The sequence below is a fragment of the Agrilus planipennis genome, unplaced genomic scaffold, assembly GCF_000699045.2.
Source record: "Agrilus planipennis isolate EAB-ADULT unplaced genomic scaffold, Apla_2.0 scaffold68, whole genome shotgun sequence".
NCBI lineage: Eukaryota > Metazoa > Arthropoda > Insecta > Coleoptera > Buprestidae > Agrilus > Agrilus planipennis.
The window spans coordinates 1,097,347-1,115,478 of record NW_020439033.1 but is presented as its reverse complement, the minus strand read 5'-3'; the positions used below and the strand labels follow the sequence as shown (position 1 = coordinate 1,115,478).

Here is an 18,132-nt window from a genome sequence, read left to right as displayed (position 1 = left end):
CATTGTTCTAATTTTTTTGCAAACTAGACCGTATACCTACACCTATAACTATTTTCCAGCAGATTAATGCTTAATGTTTCTTTAATGGATCTGATTTTACCCTCTGAAATGCAAGTGTACATGCACCCTTTGACCCAGTGTTATAAATAAAATTTGCGTAGGTATAATGGCGTCTTGTAGTTTTTTTAATCATTCGTGTATCACTAATTAATTTGACGAAAGGAATGAGTAGAAATGAGTTAGGTACTGAAGAAGTAATGAAATGTTTAACAGATTGTCAAAATCATTTCTTTAATTCATACCTATTCAACTCCCTATTAAAAGCCTTAAATATACTGCAATATTCAATGTGAATATAAGAAGCAGTCCACTTCCAACGCTTGAATGCCAAAAAAGGAAGTATTTACGTATTCTTTTAGCCATTGAAACAATAACAAACCGTCGCAGAAGATGGCTGGATTATCCTCGATAATTTATGCTTGATGTTATTTGTAAACAAGAAAATCTTGATCTATCTCCACATTTTTATATTTTGATTTGTTTTTTAGCTGTAATAACCCCATATCGTATTAGAATATGTCTATTTTTAATTTCAATTTAACACCACTTCACCAAACAAACAGGTAAATATCATGCTTTCAAATTAAATCTAATACTTTTCAAGGTAAATCTGGATATCATAATCAAAAACGTTGATCGATACCAAAACGAACATTTCTGCTTCTCTTGATTGAAAGTTTCAGGGATCCAAATTCCAATGATTCAAACGCATTTCAAATGCAGTAAGACGAAGGTAAAATTGTAGCGCTCCCATCTGCGTTATTGGAATGGGGGAAGTGTTGTCGGTTAATACTCTCACCACATTAAAGATTTCTGCTTAAAGCACTGTCCTCCCCATTATCCTTCGTTTTGAGGCGATTTTTGATGTTCGTGTACTGACAAATGTGCTGCCAAATATTATGTATCAAAGCATCGCTTAGATACTGGTGGTTTTATACATCAATTACATATGAATTATAAAACTGAAGTACACTAAATAATGAAGAGCTAATTTTTAATTTACAAACTATATAAAGACGTCAGAAACTAAAAGTTAAGTAAATAATATGCGGTTTGTTAAACTATTGTACTTATATGATGAAAGGAATGAGTAGAAATAAGTCACTGAGGAAATCTCTATAAAAGCAGTTAAATATTCAACAGAATTTCAAAATCATTTCTGTAATTCACGCCTATTAAAATCTACCAAAATACTGACATAAACAGTTCACATTTCTTACGTATTTGACTTTAAATTATATTTAGTAAAAAGAATAACTTAAAAAAAAAAACATTGCAAAACATTTATTGTAGGTAATGTGGAGGTTGCTCAGTTTTATTACGTTTCCTTGTTGGACATTTTGAATTATTACGTAAGTCAGGAGAAGTTCGTGAGTTAGAGTAGCTGGGTGACATATCATCATCCTGTATCATCGTGACCTCCTACAAACTCCTGTTCACACCGTTTTATAACAGTTCCTTTCTGCCACGTTAGCTTCCAAAAGTTGCTCCTCACTTTAGACGCCACCAGTGGATTTCGACTTCAGTCTTGAATCGTCCCTCCTCATTTGCCGTTCTTAATTCCGTTCAGTCCATTCTTTGCCCGTTTACGTCTGTGACTTATTAACTGTAGGTACTCAAATCTATAGGTTACTGTACCGTATGTAATAAACGCTTGCCGGTAATTTAACTGAAACGTTTTTGCAGCATTGTATGTGAAATGTTGCATAAGTGACTACATCTTCGTTTGCTACTGGTCTTTTGGATAAGTACAAATCGTCGTAGACAACATCATGCACTACTACCGCGTGGGAAGATTGTTTGTAATTGTTTTGCAACTAATCAACACCATCAAGGTTTGCAAATTTTCCTTTCTTTTGTTGTATAAGAAATGTTCACAGTTTGTTATTCAATCAGGCATAGGTAAACAATAATATTGATTGATAAGATCTATCGATGAGAAAAATAATAGAAAACAGTTTTAGGACCAACTCATTGTCGGAATTATTTACTCTTTTGGGATTCCTTTTACGAGTTCTACGCAATATGACAATGTCCGAAGTTGAATCCAGAATTTTGTTAGAATTGATAGTTTTTGCATCTCCTTTTCTATCTATTAAAGTCTTTTTTCAAACTCAATGTTTTATACTCTGTCTGTAATGGAGCAGCTACTTTCCATGTTAATATCTGGCAAACCGAGATGAAAAAGGAAACGATTTCAATTAATCAGAAATCAAACTGTAGGTGGAAAATAAAATCTAAGTATTATCCAGGATAACGGAAAAATAAAATAAGCTTTACTATTTCATACTATTAGTAACAGATTTTGATAGAAATATTTGTTAGGAAGTCTGTTTAATTTTTTCCCTTGGAGCGTTTGCATAACAAATTTTTAATCGGTGATCTGTTCTTTATGAAGATTATTTTCCTGGAAAGAAAAACGTAGGTACCTACTTAAACGCCACCACATATATGACTACGGAATGAGCATATCGAAAAAGGAACAAAAACGAAAAGCATTTTCAACTGACATAGAATTATGTCTTTTATCATTTTTTCATTCACTTTTATCTGCTCCTGTTTTCATTTCCTATTACCTCGTCTCGTCATGAATGTGACGAAAACAAAGGCGTGGATGTTTCACAAGCTTAATTACCATGTGTCCAGACAAAGCATACGCTTTTTTCAGATTTTTATTTACGAAGTACATTCGTATTTTTAATAATTGTTAATTTTAATGAATGTATGAGTATCAAAATTTTACATATACAAATTCCAAAATTAAGAAGTTTTGTGCTTTGCTTAGCTTTTCTTCTGTTTTGTTTAATTTTCCAGGGGGAAAAGAGGAAAGTAACTTTCAGATAGAATCATATGAAATTTCCCCATTAATGTTGCCGTATGTAAGGGTTGAAAGATAAAGGAATTCATTTTAAGAGAAATACTTCAGCTTTGAAAGTGTGACAAATTTTCATTAGGAAAATTATTATGCCTTGTGATTAGTAACTATAGCTATACAAATTTTCCTGTTTCTGATATATCGGAAGACTTCCGTTTCCAAATTCAGTAGTTAAAATACACTTCATGAATTTTCAATGCCGTGTAAGAAATCGTGACATTTAACTGTTCTGTGTGCTTCACAGTATACTTACTAAAGAGATAATATCTTTTTCTACCTATTTTTTTATAAATAATGTACCACTCAAGCAAAACTAATGGCTTGAATAATTGCTGAGGTCAGCTCATAATTTTCAATAATTATAATGAGGATACCCGACTATAATTCATTCATAACAAATTGCTTAATGGAAAGCTTTACGTAGGTACTGTCCGAATATTGAAATTGAAATGGTTTTATTTGTATTCAAATTGCACAGTTGTTGTAACAATGTTGGCTTCTCATTGAGGGAAATTGAAACTTGAGAAATTGCGTAATTTAAAAAGGGTCTACCTAGCTCTACTTAAGACTATCCCTAACTCCTTTAGCAGATACTAATGCTTCTATATCATCCGAAAATCTAAGCGTGTTAATTTTTTGCCCCTATAAATTTATGCCTAAATCTTTCTTTAATAATATTATTCGCATCTTCGGTATGTTACAGTAAAAAATAACGACGACAAAATGTGCATCTTTGTCAAGTTCCCTTCCTAATATTTATGAGTAATTTTAGAGATTTGCTATGTTTTCGACATCTTTCCTTTATACTTATTGAACTTATGGCCAGTGTAAGATTAGGAATATGTTCCATGATCGATCATGATCGATTCCCTTTGTATATTGTATAATCCTATTTCGTTCTATCAAGATTATTGTATATCATATAATTTGCAAATGAGATGCATTTTCATAAGTTTCATTTGGCCCAATAAATGTTACCTTATAATTTTGTTGCCGAAGTAAGTAAATTTTAATAATCGCTAAATAATGTTGTTATACTCGTACATACACATGAAGCAATCGCTGCAAAAGAACTTTCCTTCATTCTGTCCGACCTTTTCAAAGTCGTGACGATGGAACGATGAAAATGTTAAAAGACAGTTATGAAACTAAGTTACAGATTTGTATCTAAAATATTCCGATATAATAAATATTTCGACACTGCCCACTCAATAAGTACTTACATGTATTGCATTGTTATTTTTACGTATATACTTATTTGTTGGGTAAGCATCACATATGGCATATCTCGACTCGACGAAAAACTAATTATTCTGAATAAATATCGCAATAATTATTTATTACTTTTGATGTGCATGAAATGAAAATAAAATAAAAAGGGAAAAGGTGTTAAAAGGTTTCAGATGTGATGTTATAAGTTGTTGATGAAAATATCGTGGATAGAAGAGATGGTGTTGGAAGAAGTATGAGAATTAAGTGCATGCGTTATGAAGAAGTCAATAAGGAAAAGGACAGATCAGATGGTAGGACATTTTCCAAAGCTGAAAAAGTAGTAAATATAGAGATCTATATTAGATTGCTGTTCGCAAATACTTAAGGACGTGGGATGTCTCACTTTTAGGCAAATGCGTAGATTGGCTCACAATTAAGAAGGATCTAAAAAGAAGCATCTGTGTATAGAAAAACGATTTCTGTAAAGACGTATTCGTAGCCAACCATTTACGGTCTCCTTTTCAGGATGAAACTATAAAGAATAAAAATTATTGATGTGTTGGTTGTTGAATCAAAATAATTGAATTCACCGTTATTTTAATAATAACTTATCGTCTTCCATAAGTGTACAATTCATTAATGGAATGACGCAGGAGTTACGCAAGTTATAAGATTATGAGAGCACGATTCTTTTTTTTTTTCGTTATGCTTCCATCAGACAATGAAACGAGATCATGGTGATAGTGGACTCGAAGAACTGAATTGGTCTATTATTTGATCTAGGACGAACCGCGATGTTTAACCCACACCAGATCGTCGACCTTCACTTTCACCATTAGCGTGTCTTCGGAAATAATTTTATTCTGCAACTTCTGTTACCGTTAGGTCAAACCAATATAAAGTGTTTTCCTCAACGGGAACCAACCTTTTTTTTTACCTTTTCGCAGTGAACGTTTACCTAATTATAATTTATTCAAATGAGAAGCGCTAAATGGTGGCGGAAATAACGACACATTGATTTACTTCTTCTCCGTTCTATTCTCTTATTTATTAAATTCACACCGTCTAAGAGAATAGTACATAAAATTTTAAATGAAAAGGAAACAAAATAATTCGAATAATAAAACGTAGCATCGTACTACAGATGGCGTTTATCGCGCCATTTGTGGTACTTTCTGAAAAGGAAACACTTTGAAAGAAGATGAAAAATATTAAATATAGACACTTGCAGTTGACAGTTACGCGCAACCTGCCAAAATTTTACTCTCAACACGCTTAAAAAGGTATAACTTCTAGAACGTTTTTTTTTTCAAGTTATGGGCCTTTTGTCTCTTACTAAATAGCAGATTAATTTTAAATTTACATTTAAAGGTTGTAGTTTGGAGTAAATAAAGGGGTCGCGACTTGAAGAAAAGAAATTCTTTAGAGCCGAATTAAAATCGTTTCTTTTATCAAAGGATGAAAGAGGAGGGGCTGAAAATGGGTTTTCGATAAAATGTAATACATAAATTTTCAATAGGTGTTCCGTTCGTTTATTTTAGAATATATAAGTTTTCAAAGTGCAACAAGTTTCGTTACATCGTTTAACTCCTTGAATCTCCAGAATAAACGCATTACTATTTCCAATCAGATTATATCTACTAATTGATTGATTTCAAAGAATAACGCACTTAAAAATGATCTGTATCAGTTGTAAAACGAACCTTCACATCTGCAGTTGATGTGCCCTTGTTTCTAACCTTCTCACTTTGTCATGGTCGATATTATTACTCAACAAAAAAGTAGGCACTTATTGTGTATATTTGCGGGTGTAGTGTACGTTTGTCTTGATAAATCAGTTAAGATTACGCTATTATTCTAATATGCATATCATTTTAATTAATATTCGTGTTTACTGTTACGATTTAACATGCTACATCATTGAAAATATAATTTGATGACTAGTGAAAGAAACTGATAAGATGTCACAATTGTATATCCCATCGTCATTTTTGATATTACATATTCTGGGTGCGTACAGTCAGTAACCGATTTCTGAAATTACAGGTACATACGAAAACGACGAGAATTATGAGACTATAGTCGCATATTTGTTAATGACTTCAGTCTTTGTCATTTTTTCTTTGTCCTTAAAGGACGTTCAGTAAGCGCATATGCATCGATCGAACTATTTCGACCTTTGTGCAAATTCCTTCGAAATGCCGAGAGGATTGGCTATTGCTGTATCACCGGATCCGTATTGGGAACACAGCAGTACAATAATTGTTAACGTCACGCATAAATATTTACAAGTTTAGGTGCCATTTGTTTGTAGGATGTTACTATCAAAAATTGAACGGCACGGCTTAGAGGTTTAGACTATTGCTTGGCATTTGGGAGGACTCCGGTTTGATTCCGGGTCCGTCTGCCTTGGTTTAAGTTTTTCTGTGGTTTCCTTGGATCACTTAGGCAAATGCTGGGACAGTAACATTCCACTGATAAAATCATTCATTCTCTTCTGTCTTCATTTTCCGTTTCATGTTTCTCATTCGAACCCATCGCCCACTTATTCCGACGATTCCTGTAAGGAGACTGAAGAGGGCCTTCTGCTTTACCTACCGGCGTAGTCTGGAGGTAGTGCTCGCCCACTAGCAGTAGTGGCTCGTGGGGATGAAATACTCAAAGTTTTTTTATGATCAAAAGTAGTTGAACATCTCATACAATTCTGTCTTAGTCATTAGCATTTGTGAGGAGGAGGTAGCCAATGTGAGAGTCCAAATGCAAGGAGGGAAACTCATGAAGGTAGAAAATTATGACATAACTCATTGTACAGTTCCTCCATTCTAACTTCCATTTGCTTTTTGACAATGCTTGCAAGTGAGAGATGAAATGAATGAATTGATCAGCCTACATATTACATAAACAAAATAGTTACCATTATTTGCAGTAGTAGCACATACGTCAAAACAATCGACCAACCTTAATTATCAATCATTGTTCTTTTCTCATAAGAAAGGACGGTGTATAGTGTACATGACAGACACTTCTGTGGACGATCAATAATACGACTTGTTCTCCGATTTTTCGCAGATTATGCTGTCATAATGATGTTGTTGAAAGTACCTACATAATAATCGACAGCAGAAAGACTGTAGATTCATTGTACATACGTACAACGTGACATTTAAGTAAAAGTACTCTTGAGCATCAGCGGCCTACTTTTATAATAAGTTTTAAATAAAAGATCCTTATAAATAAATATATCGCATCTACCTAATAATAAGGCCTGTTTGATCTCTTTTAAATAGTTTGCCTTTGAAGTAGAGTAAAGTGCAAGGTTACTTTAGAAGATGAGGAAAATTGGACAATCAACGTTTTTGTTTTTGAAGTCATCTTGTCGATAGTGTATAATAACTTTTAAGGAGACGTTACTCGTTTTTCTCTAATCTATTCAAAAGTTATTATCCAAACTTTACAGGAAAACTGTAGGGAGGATCATAGTTTATAGATTGTTCACATAGGTACATGTGTTTAGTGCAATACATATCCTCAAACGCTCATTATTATTTTCAATTATTTCAATGTGTTCAGGCTTCTAAATATGCGCGATGTTTAATCTTGTTTTAATTAATGAAGTAATTATGGAAATAAAATGCAGTTGGGTCTTCCTTTTCCAGACTGGTTCAGCTGCTTTGTCCTGATCCATATTAGGTCAGTACGACCATCGAAACTCAGGATGACATCACATCTCCGGAGTAATGAGATTGTTGCTTTGTTTCTTTTGTTGCTCTTTTTTAGTTATATTTACCAAATGAATCGATAAATTGCTTGTGTATGAATACGGTAACAAAATGAAAACATCTTGGTACTCGTCGTTTCTTATAAATTAAGGAATATGCATTTGATAACAATTCTCAAACATTTCAGAAAATACTACAAACGGCACAGTGAACGCCATCTGTAGCACGATACTACATTTTAGGATTACGTATTTTTCAACAAGGTCTACTTGTGTGGATATCTACTTGCTGAAAACGAATCCTGGGGTAGCCAACCTCAACGTGATAGGCACGTTAGCTTAATGGCTTAAATGCTACAGATGGCGTTCACTGTGCCGTTTGTAGTATTTTCTGAAACGCACTGTTAAGACAACAGGTAAAAGTTGGTCTGTGTTCTGTCGGAGCTGCCTGCGACGCGCTGATGAGATCCAAAAAGATCGAAATCGCGATCCGCGTCTGGCAGTTTCGATAGAATACAGACCACTTCGAATTATTTTATTCTCAAACATATTTCGATGAGCAACTATCAAGGCAAAATGTTTTTATCACAAATACCTAAACTTTGACCAACAGTCACAAAAGGTACAATAAATTAATGCATTCATTAAAAACAACAAGTATGCTGTTAATGTATAACCTTTATTCTACAAGTAGCATGTTTCCTATGTTCGACTGTCACTCACCTATTGCTCATCTTGAAATTGTGCTATATTGCATTCAGACTGTTTTAGTCCACTTGGTATGTGTTATGGTAATCCATTATGAGACGTCAACAGAGTTTATCTAAAGAATAGACAATAAAAAAGTAAAAAGCCTTTTTTAAAGGTTATACGCTTCTAATTAACAACATTTATAGGATTATGATTAACATCAACAGTATTTTATTTGACCTTTTATAATGCTACTTTTTATATGAGAAGTTAGAGCAGTTAATATACATGTATTCAATGCAAATTTAAAAAATAATTGTTTACTCTATCTTCGACTTATTCCAAAGCAACTGGTATGCCATACTTTGTTGTCAGTGTAATTTTACAAAATTTTCGGTATTTTTATGTGGAAATAACCTTTTTTCCTTTTCTGTCTATTAACTAGATACTAACTGTGTATAATGAAAAGAAGCTGTTGCTTTATTAAAGCAATTGGTATTTCTCAAAATTCTTTCCTATCCATATGTGGAAAGTGAAACAAAAAAACTTGTTCTCAAATGCAAAAACCATGACGATTCTCAATAAAATTATTATTCAGTCGCCTACATAAGCAGATAACGAGATAATATAATCAAATGAAATAGGAAATAAAAGACGGTTTTAGCGAATTGTTTATGTGCAAGTATAAATACGCATAAATAGTCATAAAGTGTATTTCAGAGTCAAGTTTAACGATATAAAGCAAAATAACAAATTGCTTAACTTTTACAAATAGAAAATGCCATGTAACAACGCAGTAGAGAATTGTATGTATATATGTATTATAAGGCGCCAACCACCATTAGTTGCGATTTATTAAAAGTAGATATATCATTAAATAAACGATAGAAGTTATCCTACCTTTTAAATCTATGATAAGAAATAACTTATTGTTAGTTAGCAAGTATAATTTTATAGGCAGTGTAGATGATATTATATAGCTGAGATAGCTAATTTCCTGCGTTTCTTGTACTGTTCTAAAATCGCCATAAATATTTCCTAAAGGGTCTGTTTAAAATTAATATCAAAATTAACAAAATCATTATTTCACCAAATAGAAAATTAGCTCAAACCCCAACGCCGAAGCAGGGCACTGAATATCTGAAGTATACTTTTTGGCAACAAAGTTACATTCATGAAGGATTGAAGAGAAAGGAGTTACCCTCTTCGCTCCCTGAAGAAAGTACGATTACGATTAGTTACCGAAAAGTACTTCGGGTATTACTGCTCTGTGTTGGTGTTGAGGTTTGGGCTATTAGTGTGTTCTACAAATCTGCCAAAACTTCAGTCCTCTTGATTAACTTTGACCTTATCTTTTCAAAATACTCCCAATTTATCACAATGCACTTGTCCTATTTCCGTTTACATTATTCCAAACATCCATGGAAGTCCTCAGAAGTCAGGTTCTTCAGCTATACCTCGCCATTTGATTTTAGCCCCCCAGTCTGTTCTTGTATGAACATATTGCATTTAGGAAACAAAAAGAAATCGCAGGGAGTTAAGTATGGTCAATAGGGATCCAGATCTAACATGGCGATCTAATTACGGGCCCGAAACATGCCAACAATTACTGCATCCATCTATTATTACCATACAAATTTGATCTCACAACGTTCCTCAGATGCTCGAGAACCTTTACTCTCAGAAGTTAGTATTTATGTGTGTCCTTAAAGAGGAAATTTAATAAATATTCAACATTGATAATTTAATAATATTTAGTATTAATTATATTAAATAATGATATTTTAATTTATATCAATAAATAATACATAGGGATAACTAACCTCAATTATATTGGAGCACTTAAAAAAGTATTTTAGCACAATTTTTTCACTAATATTCACAAATAGTAAATAATATTAATCCAAATATTCAATTTAAATCACTACTGAATATATTTTATTGCCACATATATAATTCGCACTTGTATGAAAATAAAACACGTGTTGTGACTGTAAAAACTAAAACCATGTGGATAAATATTATAAATAAATATGAAAACAGTGATCAGAGGCGACAAGCGTACCAACATGCGCGACTAAGAGAGGTTTTATTTCTATTTCGTTGGTAGCTTTTTTCCGAGACTTAATGAATTCGGTTGAGTGGGCAACTTCATCCTGTTAATTTTGTGTTACAGTGATGCGCGCGCATCTTGAAATTTCACTCTCATCAGTTTTCCATAACGCGCCTAAAGAAGTATAACTTCAAAAATTGATGAAGAACAACGCTATCAATTGCATGTTTCATCAACACAGGAGGTCGAGGGTTGTCCTGCCCTTGCCTCATTTTTGTAACCCCCACAGTCTCTGACTTGATAGCTGTCCTAGACAGTGAAACAAACTTTGCCGTTCTTTAATATCAGTAAAGATTTTGATATCACTATATAGTATAAAACAAAGTCGCTTCCCGCTGTCTGTCCCTATGTATGCTTAGATCTTTAAATCTACGTAACGGATTTTGATGCGTTTTTTTTAGTGGATAGAGTGATTCAAGAGGAAGGTTTATATCTATAATACATGCATAATATAGTAGAGAAACACTGATAATTTTAGAGGTTTCCAATGTGATGTCGTAAAACACATTTTTTTGCGCTTACATTGCAAACACTGGCTGAACCCTACGAGATAGATCAAAATAATGTACTAAAGTATTATACATCTTAAAAAGATCTACAAAAAAGTCTCTGATGGTATATGTCTATCTCTTAGGGATAACCCACAATAACCATTTTTTGTCCTTTACATTTTATGAGAAATAATGACTTATTTACTAAACGATTTTAAGCAACACGGCATTAATTCTTCTTAAGTACCTTAAATACATTGTGCATTAATGTAGATCAATATGGCCCTTTACAGCATGCAATTTAAATGAATATTTTCGAAGTTATTACAGATTTAAAATGCAAACATAGCGGTTGCGGCGGTACCGACCGGAAGGCCGGTTTGTATTGTCTAATGACAAAAAAACTGTGAATGTTGTATATAAACACATTCTGTAGTGAATTTAATGTGTTCAGAGGTTGTCTATTTAAGCTTTCCCCTGTCGATAATAATCTAAACAAAACAAAAATATATTTAGTATCAGCATTACACCCGTGCGAAGCTGGGGCGGGTCGCTAGTATAAAAATATTTGTTAAGGGTTCATTTTACTTTTTTATTCTTATGCTCTTTGGCAATTTAGTTTCCTCGTTGTTCCGGTCCAACAGCATACGTATAAGACGTGAGTTACTAATAGTAGCAATCATGTTTTGTAATAAACCTTAATTACACTGGCTATTTGTAAATGATTTTTGATTGCTGAAATGTAAATATAAATGTGCATAGTGATTCAAAACTTTCAACTTTTACCGTTCCGTAAAAGTATTTAAACATGTATGACGTGATCAGTAACGAATGCACATTTATAATTAACGACGACACTATGAAATCTTACATTATTATTTATCACTGTCGTCGCCTACTTTAACATCTCCGTTGTGTGGGTGCGTATTTGCGAAGAATGTGGTAATTTAAGCTACTGCGGCACAAAAAAAAATGCAGTAAACGTAATAACGGACATGCTATTACCCAACAAACAAACCTATACACTTTCGCAGCTTTTCCATTATTTATCCGTTGCATAGAACGGAAATATTTTACGACTTCATAAAAGTGGTTTCAATTCTAATAAACATTTAACAAAAACGCACCAATAAAACTTCAGATAAATCATGTTTTGTTTTTCTTTCTTTTAATTATGGAAACGTAATAAAATTTGAAACGTCTCGCATCACACCTTTATATAATTAATAGCAGGAAGTTTATTGTTAATAAGAACATCTGCTTTCGCACATTCTAATCACTTTAATGGCTTCATTTGTTATTAAAATCTCCATACTCTTAAATATATAAAAAATTCATAATCCTTCCATGTTGCGTTCTTACTTAGAATTGACTATCATCATCATAAGGTCATCAGTCCTAAGACTGGTTGGACACGCACCTCCACTCTTTCCTATACTTATACTGAGCTAAACTTCGCATTTCCCTAAAACTAGAACAGCCCACATCGTTAACTATTTGCGAACAGTAATCTAATCTAATCTAGGTCTACCTCTACCCCTCCTAACTCCTGTTTCTGCCTCTAATATGTCTCTGACCTAGACCTTCATGCCTGAGAAGGTGTCCTACCAACCTATCTCGCCTATTTTTTATTGACTTCCATATAGTCCTCTGTTCTCCTATTCTTTCCAATACCTCTTCATTTCTAACCTTTTCTACCCACGATATCCTCATCCTCCGCCTATAACACCACATTTCGAATTGACTATAATTGACTTTTATTAATTGTGAATCAATTTTAAGGGGTTTTTGTATAATTCGAGTGTATGATGGAATTTATTCAATTTCATTACCTACATGTTAACAAGTGGCACAGATTCTGAAACATACCAAAAGTTCATGTTTTCTTGTTGCGTTTATATTTTGTATCTATCGTATTTACTTGGCTCCTTTTTGGGCAAATTTTTTATAGAGCGCATGGTGAATTTTTTTTTTCAAATTTTAAATGGTTAGCGAGTGCCCCCATTATAAAAACCATGAGGTTCTTATTTTGATCTCGTATTCATTGCCTGACTAAAAATCAATCTTCGTCAGACCTACAAGGTAATTTCAATCACTTCCCCATTGATTAGGTTCCTGATGCCTACTGCATTGACTACAAAAATTTATAGATAACCCCGACTACCATTTAATTTGTTATGTTATATCATTGGATGCTGTTCATCGTCGTCGGTGAGAATGTGTTTCTAACAAGGGCAAATACGGTAAACATCACGTAACAAACTAAATGTACTTATAATCTGAGAGGAGAAATTATTCGGCACATATATGACATAAAAGGTAACGATTGGAATGGCAATAACTCTAGGAGATGTAAAAGGATTTAATGACTTAACAAAACAAATCGTCTTGATGTGTATTCTACAAGCACACACGTCAATCTTTTGCCATCCGTTAGTTCGTAATGCACCTTTATAACGCAACGTTGAAATTAATATCTACACGTCGAGAGAACCGTCTGAAAGTAAAAGGTAATGAATTTCTAAAGACATTGTAACCAATTCAAGATTGTAAAGTAATGAATTTAGAATGTTTGTATATAAAAAAGTTTATTGAGTTATAAATAAATTCTAGGTACGTATAAAGATAGACATTGCCATTCAGTAGTCATTTAAGTATTAAAGCTGGCAGCAAAAATTATTAATGAAAACGAGTGGTTGGAGCGTGAAACTTTAGGTTTCTCCGTTGTTTAAACCATGAAGTTTCCAAAAATGTAAAAATAAGCTTTGAGAATTTTCAAAATAGATTAATTTGTCATTTTTGTTTTTAACTGTATGAAGTAGAAATGCTTAATTTATTCGGTTGCAGTTTTACTCACTCGTAAATCAGCCGATTTGAGGTAAATTATCTCCTCATTGTAAATGTACATAAATAAGTACCGAAAACATATTATATTACAAGAATATTTTATTATTTCTACAAATGCGTTGCCAAATTGGAGTCTGAATTAGCTTTATTGACACTGTTTATTGGGAACTAATGTATTCCCTAACTGATGATAAAATTATGGTAATACTAACAATAAATAATTCAACTAACGGGAGTTTTAGGTCGATTGATTGATGTAAAAATATTCTTTTGTAACGGTTCCGTCATTTTCTATATTTGCGGGTGTGAACCGGAGAAAAACTCGATGTGTTAGTCTCTCTTTTAATGATAAAGTGTAAGAAATGTCGAGGCTGTACTTGTCTAAGAAATATCAAGGATAAAGATGATATGTAGCTCCACATATATCTTTGATGTCAAATATAACACAGGGAATATTTATCTATCAGAATGAACTTATGAATATTAAAAGCAATGACGTGCCAAGCTTTTCTAATATGAATATATGTAGGTAACTTTTAGATATTGCCCGAAAAATTAACTGAATTAAAGTTAAAGCATTTGTTAGACCATTATTGAAAACATGAGTATGAAAACATGAATATGAACAACTGGACTAAATTCTTAATTTTTAGTTTAACCTATAGAACTACGTACCACCTGCAAGTCAGTAAAGAGGGTAAACATGGCAACGAAATCATGTAACCCTTCCTTGAAATCATATATCGTCTAAATAAAAAAATAATCGTAGTAAATAAAACCGAAATTTGTGTTTCATTCTCAACTGATGGGACAGTTTGCTTAGCATCGAGCTGTTCCTTTGTCCAATGTGAAGACTGGTGAGTAAGGCTCTCTTCAACCATATTCAGGAATCATGAAAGTGGATGGGTAGTGATAGATAGAAAGAGATTGAAGATTATTTTGCCAGAATTGACGCATACGATGAAAAGAAATGAAGAAAATGTGAATTAAGGCAGTCGCGAACCGAGAAACAAATCGGTGACTTGCCGAATTTTATAAAATCAATTTCAACCTTTTACCTTTTATCTCTTACATACGATAGCATGAAAATGGAAAATTAACATGGAAATTATGAATATTTAGCCATCCGGGTCTTTGTTTTCGTTATTTTCAACAGACGAAATAGAAAAAGGATGAGACCAGACAGATGCAGTTCTATGTCTCCGATTGCGGCATAGTCGTGACCGTGCCCTTTACCTTTTTCTCCAAACATCTAATTAGACTACCAAACTTAAATAGTAATCGGGGGAACGCGATACTTTTGTACGGAGGGCTCAAGGAGATCTACAGAGCCCCATAAAAATTGAAATTAAAAAAATTCGCACACTACGCAACCCATAAGAGCCGAAAAGATTCGATCCCAAACGACGTAAAAGCAGGAAACGTATTTAGATGAAAAGGGTGGAGGTGGGGGCTATCAAAGCGTTCGTGTTGGAGTCTATTAGGACTGCTGTACTACTACGTATAATTTCTTTTCCATCAGGAAATTTAAGTAGAAATAACTAATTACTAGAGATAAATTAAGTTGTACCTACAGGTCACATGGTCACATAATGATTAGTTGACCTTATTTGCGGAATGAAGAGTTATTTGTTATTCGTCAAGTGGATTTTTGTTAATTCTGTTCGTCAGATGAAGCATAATTAATCTTTTTTCGAATTAATCAAGTGGAAAATTTTAATCGCTTTCAGAAGTTACTATTTATTTTAAACATCAGTAATAGTATATGATTCAAGAAAAGAGAAGGTCAATCAAAGTGAAATTGTTGTAACAACTAGTATCAAGTTTCCAATAGTACTTCACTTTTGGTATAGTTTATTTTGCATTGTTAATTAATCACATTTAAGGAGGCTCATCAAACTATAGTTTGATGCATTAATCCATGTGACAACGTAAAAAAAAATAATAAAGACAAATGCAATGACTCAAATATGTGCACTGAGAAACGTTCTAGTTTAGTATTATGTAAGCATTTTTAATTGTTTTCTCTGCACAATTGTGTGAGAAAATTATTGGTACCTAAAATTAAAGGTAGACACCCTTGAATCCCATTAGGAAAACTGTCTAGGATATAGATGGGCAGTACTTGTAAGATCTTTTTCCACCCTTGTTTTTCTTTTTGTAAGGAATACAAAACTTCCTTTTATCTAAAAGTATATTGCGCATTATGTAAACGTCCATTTAATTTATTAAATGTGTTTATTTCACTTTCTTAGCCAAACAAGACCACCTTGTAGGTATATTCAGAAAAACCTTAAACTGCCTCTTGATAGTAACAATAATTCTTATGGTAGTTTTAGTAACATTTAGATGAATTGGGCTGAATTGTTATGGTAAATGGCACTTTCAATTGTTCTTACTGATTAATTTTTTTTTACAGATAATCACAGGTCAACAATTTTCTTGTCAAGGCAGACCGTCAGGTTATTATGCTGATATAAATACCGGATGTCAGGCAAGTCGTGTTTGTATTATGCATCTTATGTGTTAGCAATCAATTAAGCAAGTTCGTGTTTTATTTTACTTATATAACAATTTGTTACAAACTACAATTGATTTTCACACACCAGTTCTCCAGTAATTTAGATAAATATGCATTGTTTTCTCATATTCTCATTGCTTAATATAATAGAAACCAAAGGGGCCATTTTTCGGCCCCTATAACATTTTGGTGGTGCAATTTAATAATAATTTCGTACAACACCCTACAAAAAATTCTAAAGAAATGCTCAGCTTAATAACTTTAAGTACGTCAAATACAAAGCTGTCTAATGTATACAATAACTTTCTTTCTGTAATAAACATTATCTACTTCTAAATTTTATAGGTGTACCACATGTGTGATGGTCTTGGAAGACAGTTCAGTTATACATGTCCCAACGCCACTCTTTTCCAACAGAGGATGTTGATTTGCGACCATTGGTACATGGTTAATTGTAGCAAATCAGAAGTGGATTACAGGGCAAATCTATTGATTGGTCAAAAAGACAAACCATTCGTTGAAGATAGTGAAAAACAAAGAACACCCAGACCAGACCTTCTGACTAACCCAAGCGAACCCGAATACAATTTATATTCACGCAATAGTCGAGTTCTTTCTCAAACAAATTTAAATAAACTTGTTGGAGTTGATACTGAACGAAGTCAAGAAAATGGCTCACAAAGTACCGATAAACCGTTATATTTTGTGCCGAGCCATTGGTCAACTGAGTATACGAGAGACGTGACAACAGAACCAAATTTAATAACTCACGAATCAGGTTTTAAGGGTAGAGTAAGGGAAAAGCCTAGAGGTTTCAGTAAACCTATAGATATTGTGAAAAAGAGGAAAATAACTATAAACACAATTGATAATAACAAATTTGTAGACACATCTACGTCATTAAATGCAATAAGTCAAGACAATAGTTTAGGAAAGAAGCCTGTTCATTCTAAAATAAAACCGAATTCAATAGTTAATTTCCCATCAAATTTCGAAAACACAACACCCAAGTTCCCAACGTTTGTGGACGAGAGAAATAAAAAATTTGAAATTGAAGAAACACCAAATGGTGGAAATATTTCTGATTTTAACCTATTTTTGGCTCCCCCAAAAAGTTTACGTCAGCCAACAGGAGAGAGGACACCTGTTAATAATTTTAACTCACCTACAGTAAAAGTGAAAAAACAAAATGCTCCAGAGTATCCTTGGCAAGACTTGAGAAAAAGGTATTTTATTCCTGATGTCACTTTTCCATTGGAAATGGTACCACGAGCAAGTTACGACAACGCATTAAATTCATTTCAAGTCAAGTCGGTTCCAGTTTTTGTAACAAATAATAATGACACACAAACGTAATGATTGGTAAGTCATACATTGTTTTTTATATATTTTTTACAAAATAAATTGTCCATTAATCTAGTTTAGTTAGGTACGTATTATATTAATTAAAAGGCATCTTATGCAATGTAAATACATAAGTAGTTAGACTGAAGCTTTTAAATAAAGTTATATATTGTATTTTCGATTTGATTTATGTATAAATAGTCTTAGTACAGAGAAATCTACAATTAAGTTTAGATTGAAATGTACCTTCAAGCATTAGTG

At 33.0% G+C, this 18,132-nt stretch overlaps 1 protein-coding gene across 3 annotated transcripts; it reads left to right on the top strand.

Moving 5' to 3' along the window:
• The first annotated feature begins 1,449 nt into the window (after positions 1-1,449).
• LOC108732853 lies at positions 1,450-18,045 on the top strand. Of its 3 annotated transcripts, XM_018463845.1 has the most exons (4): positions 1,450-1,668; positions 1,747-1,895; positions 16,426-16,500; positions 16,873-18,045. In XM_018463845.1, the coding sequence occupies exons 2-4, from the start codon at positions 1,833-1,835 to the stop codon at positions 17,881-17,883; spliced, it is 1,149 nt and encodes a 382-aa protein (XP_018319347.1). In that variant the 5' UTR covers positions 1,450-1,668; positions 1,747-1,832; the 3' UTR covers positions 17,884-18,045. The 3 variants fall into 3 exon arrangements, with proteins under 3 accessions (XP_018319347.1, XP_018319346.1, XP_018319348.1); XM_018463844.1 differs by having other exon boundaries at positions 1,450-1,895; XM_018463846.1 differs by lacking the exons at positions 1,450-1,668; positions 1,747-1,895 and adding an exon at positions 11,798-11,817.
• The last annotated feature ends 87 nt before the right edge of the window (positions 18,046-18,132 follow it).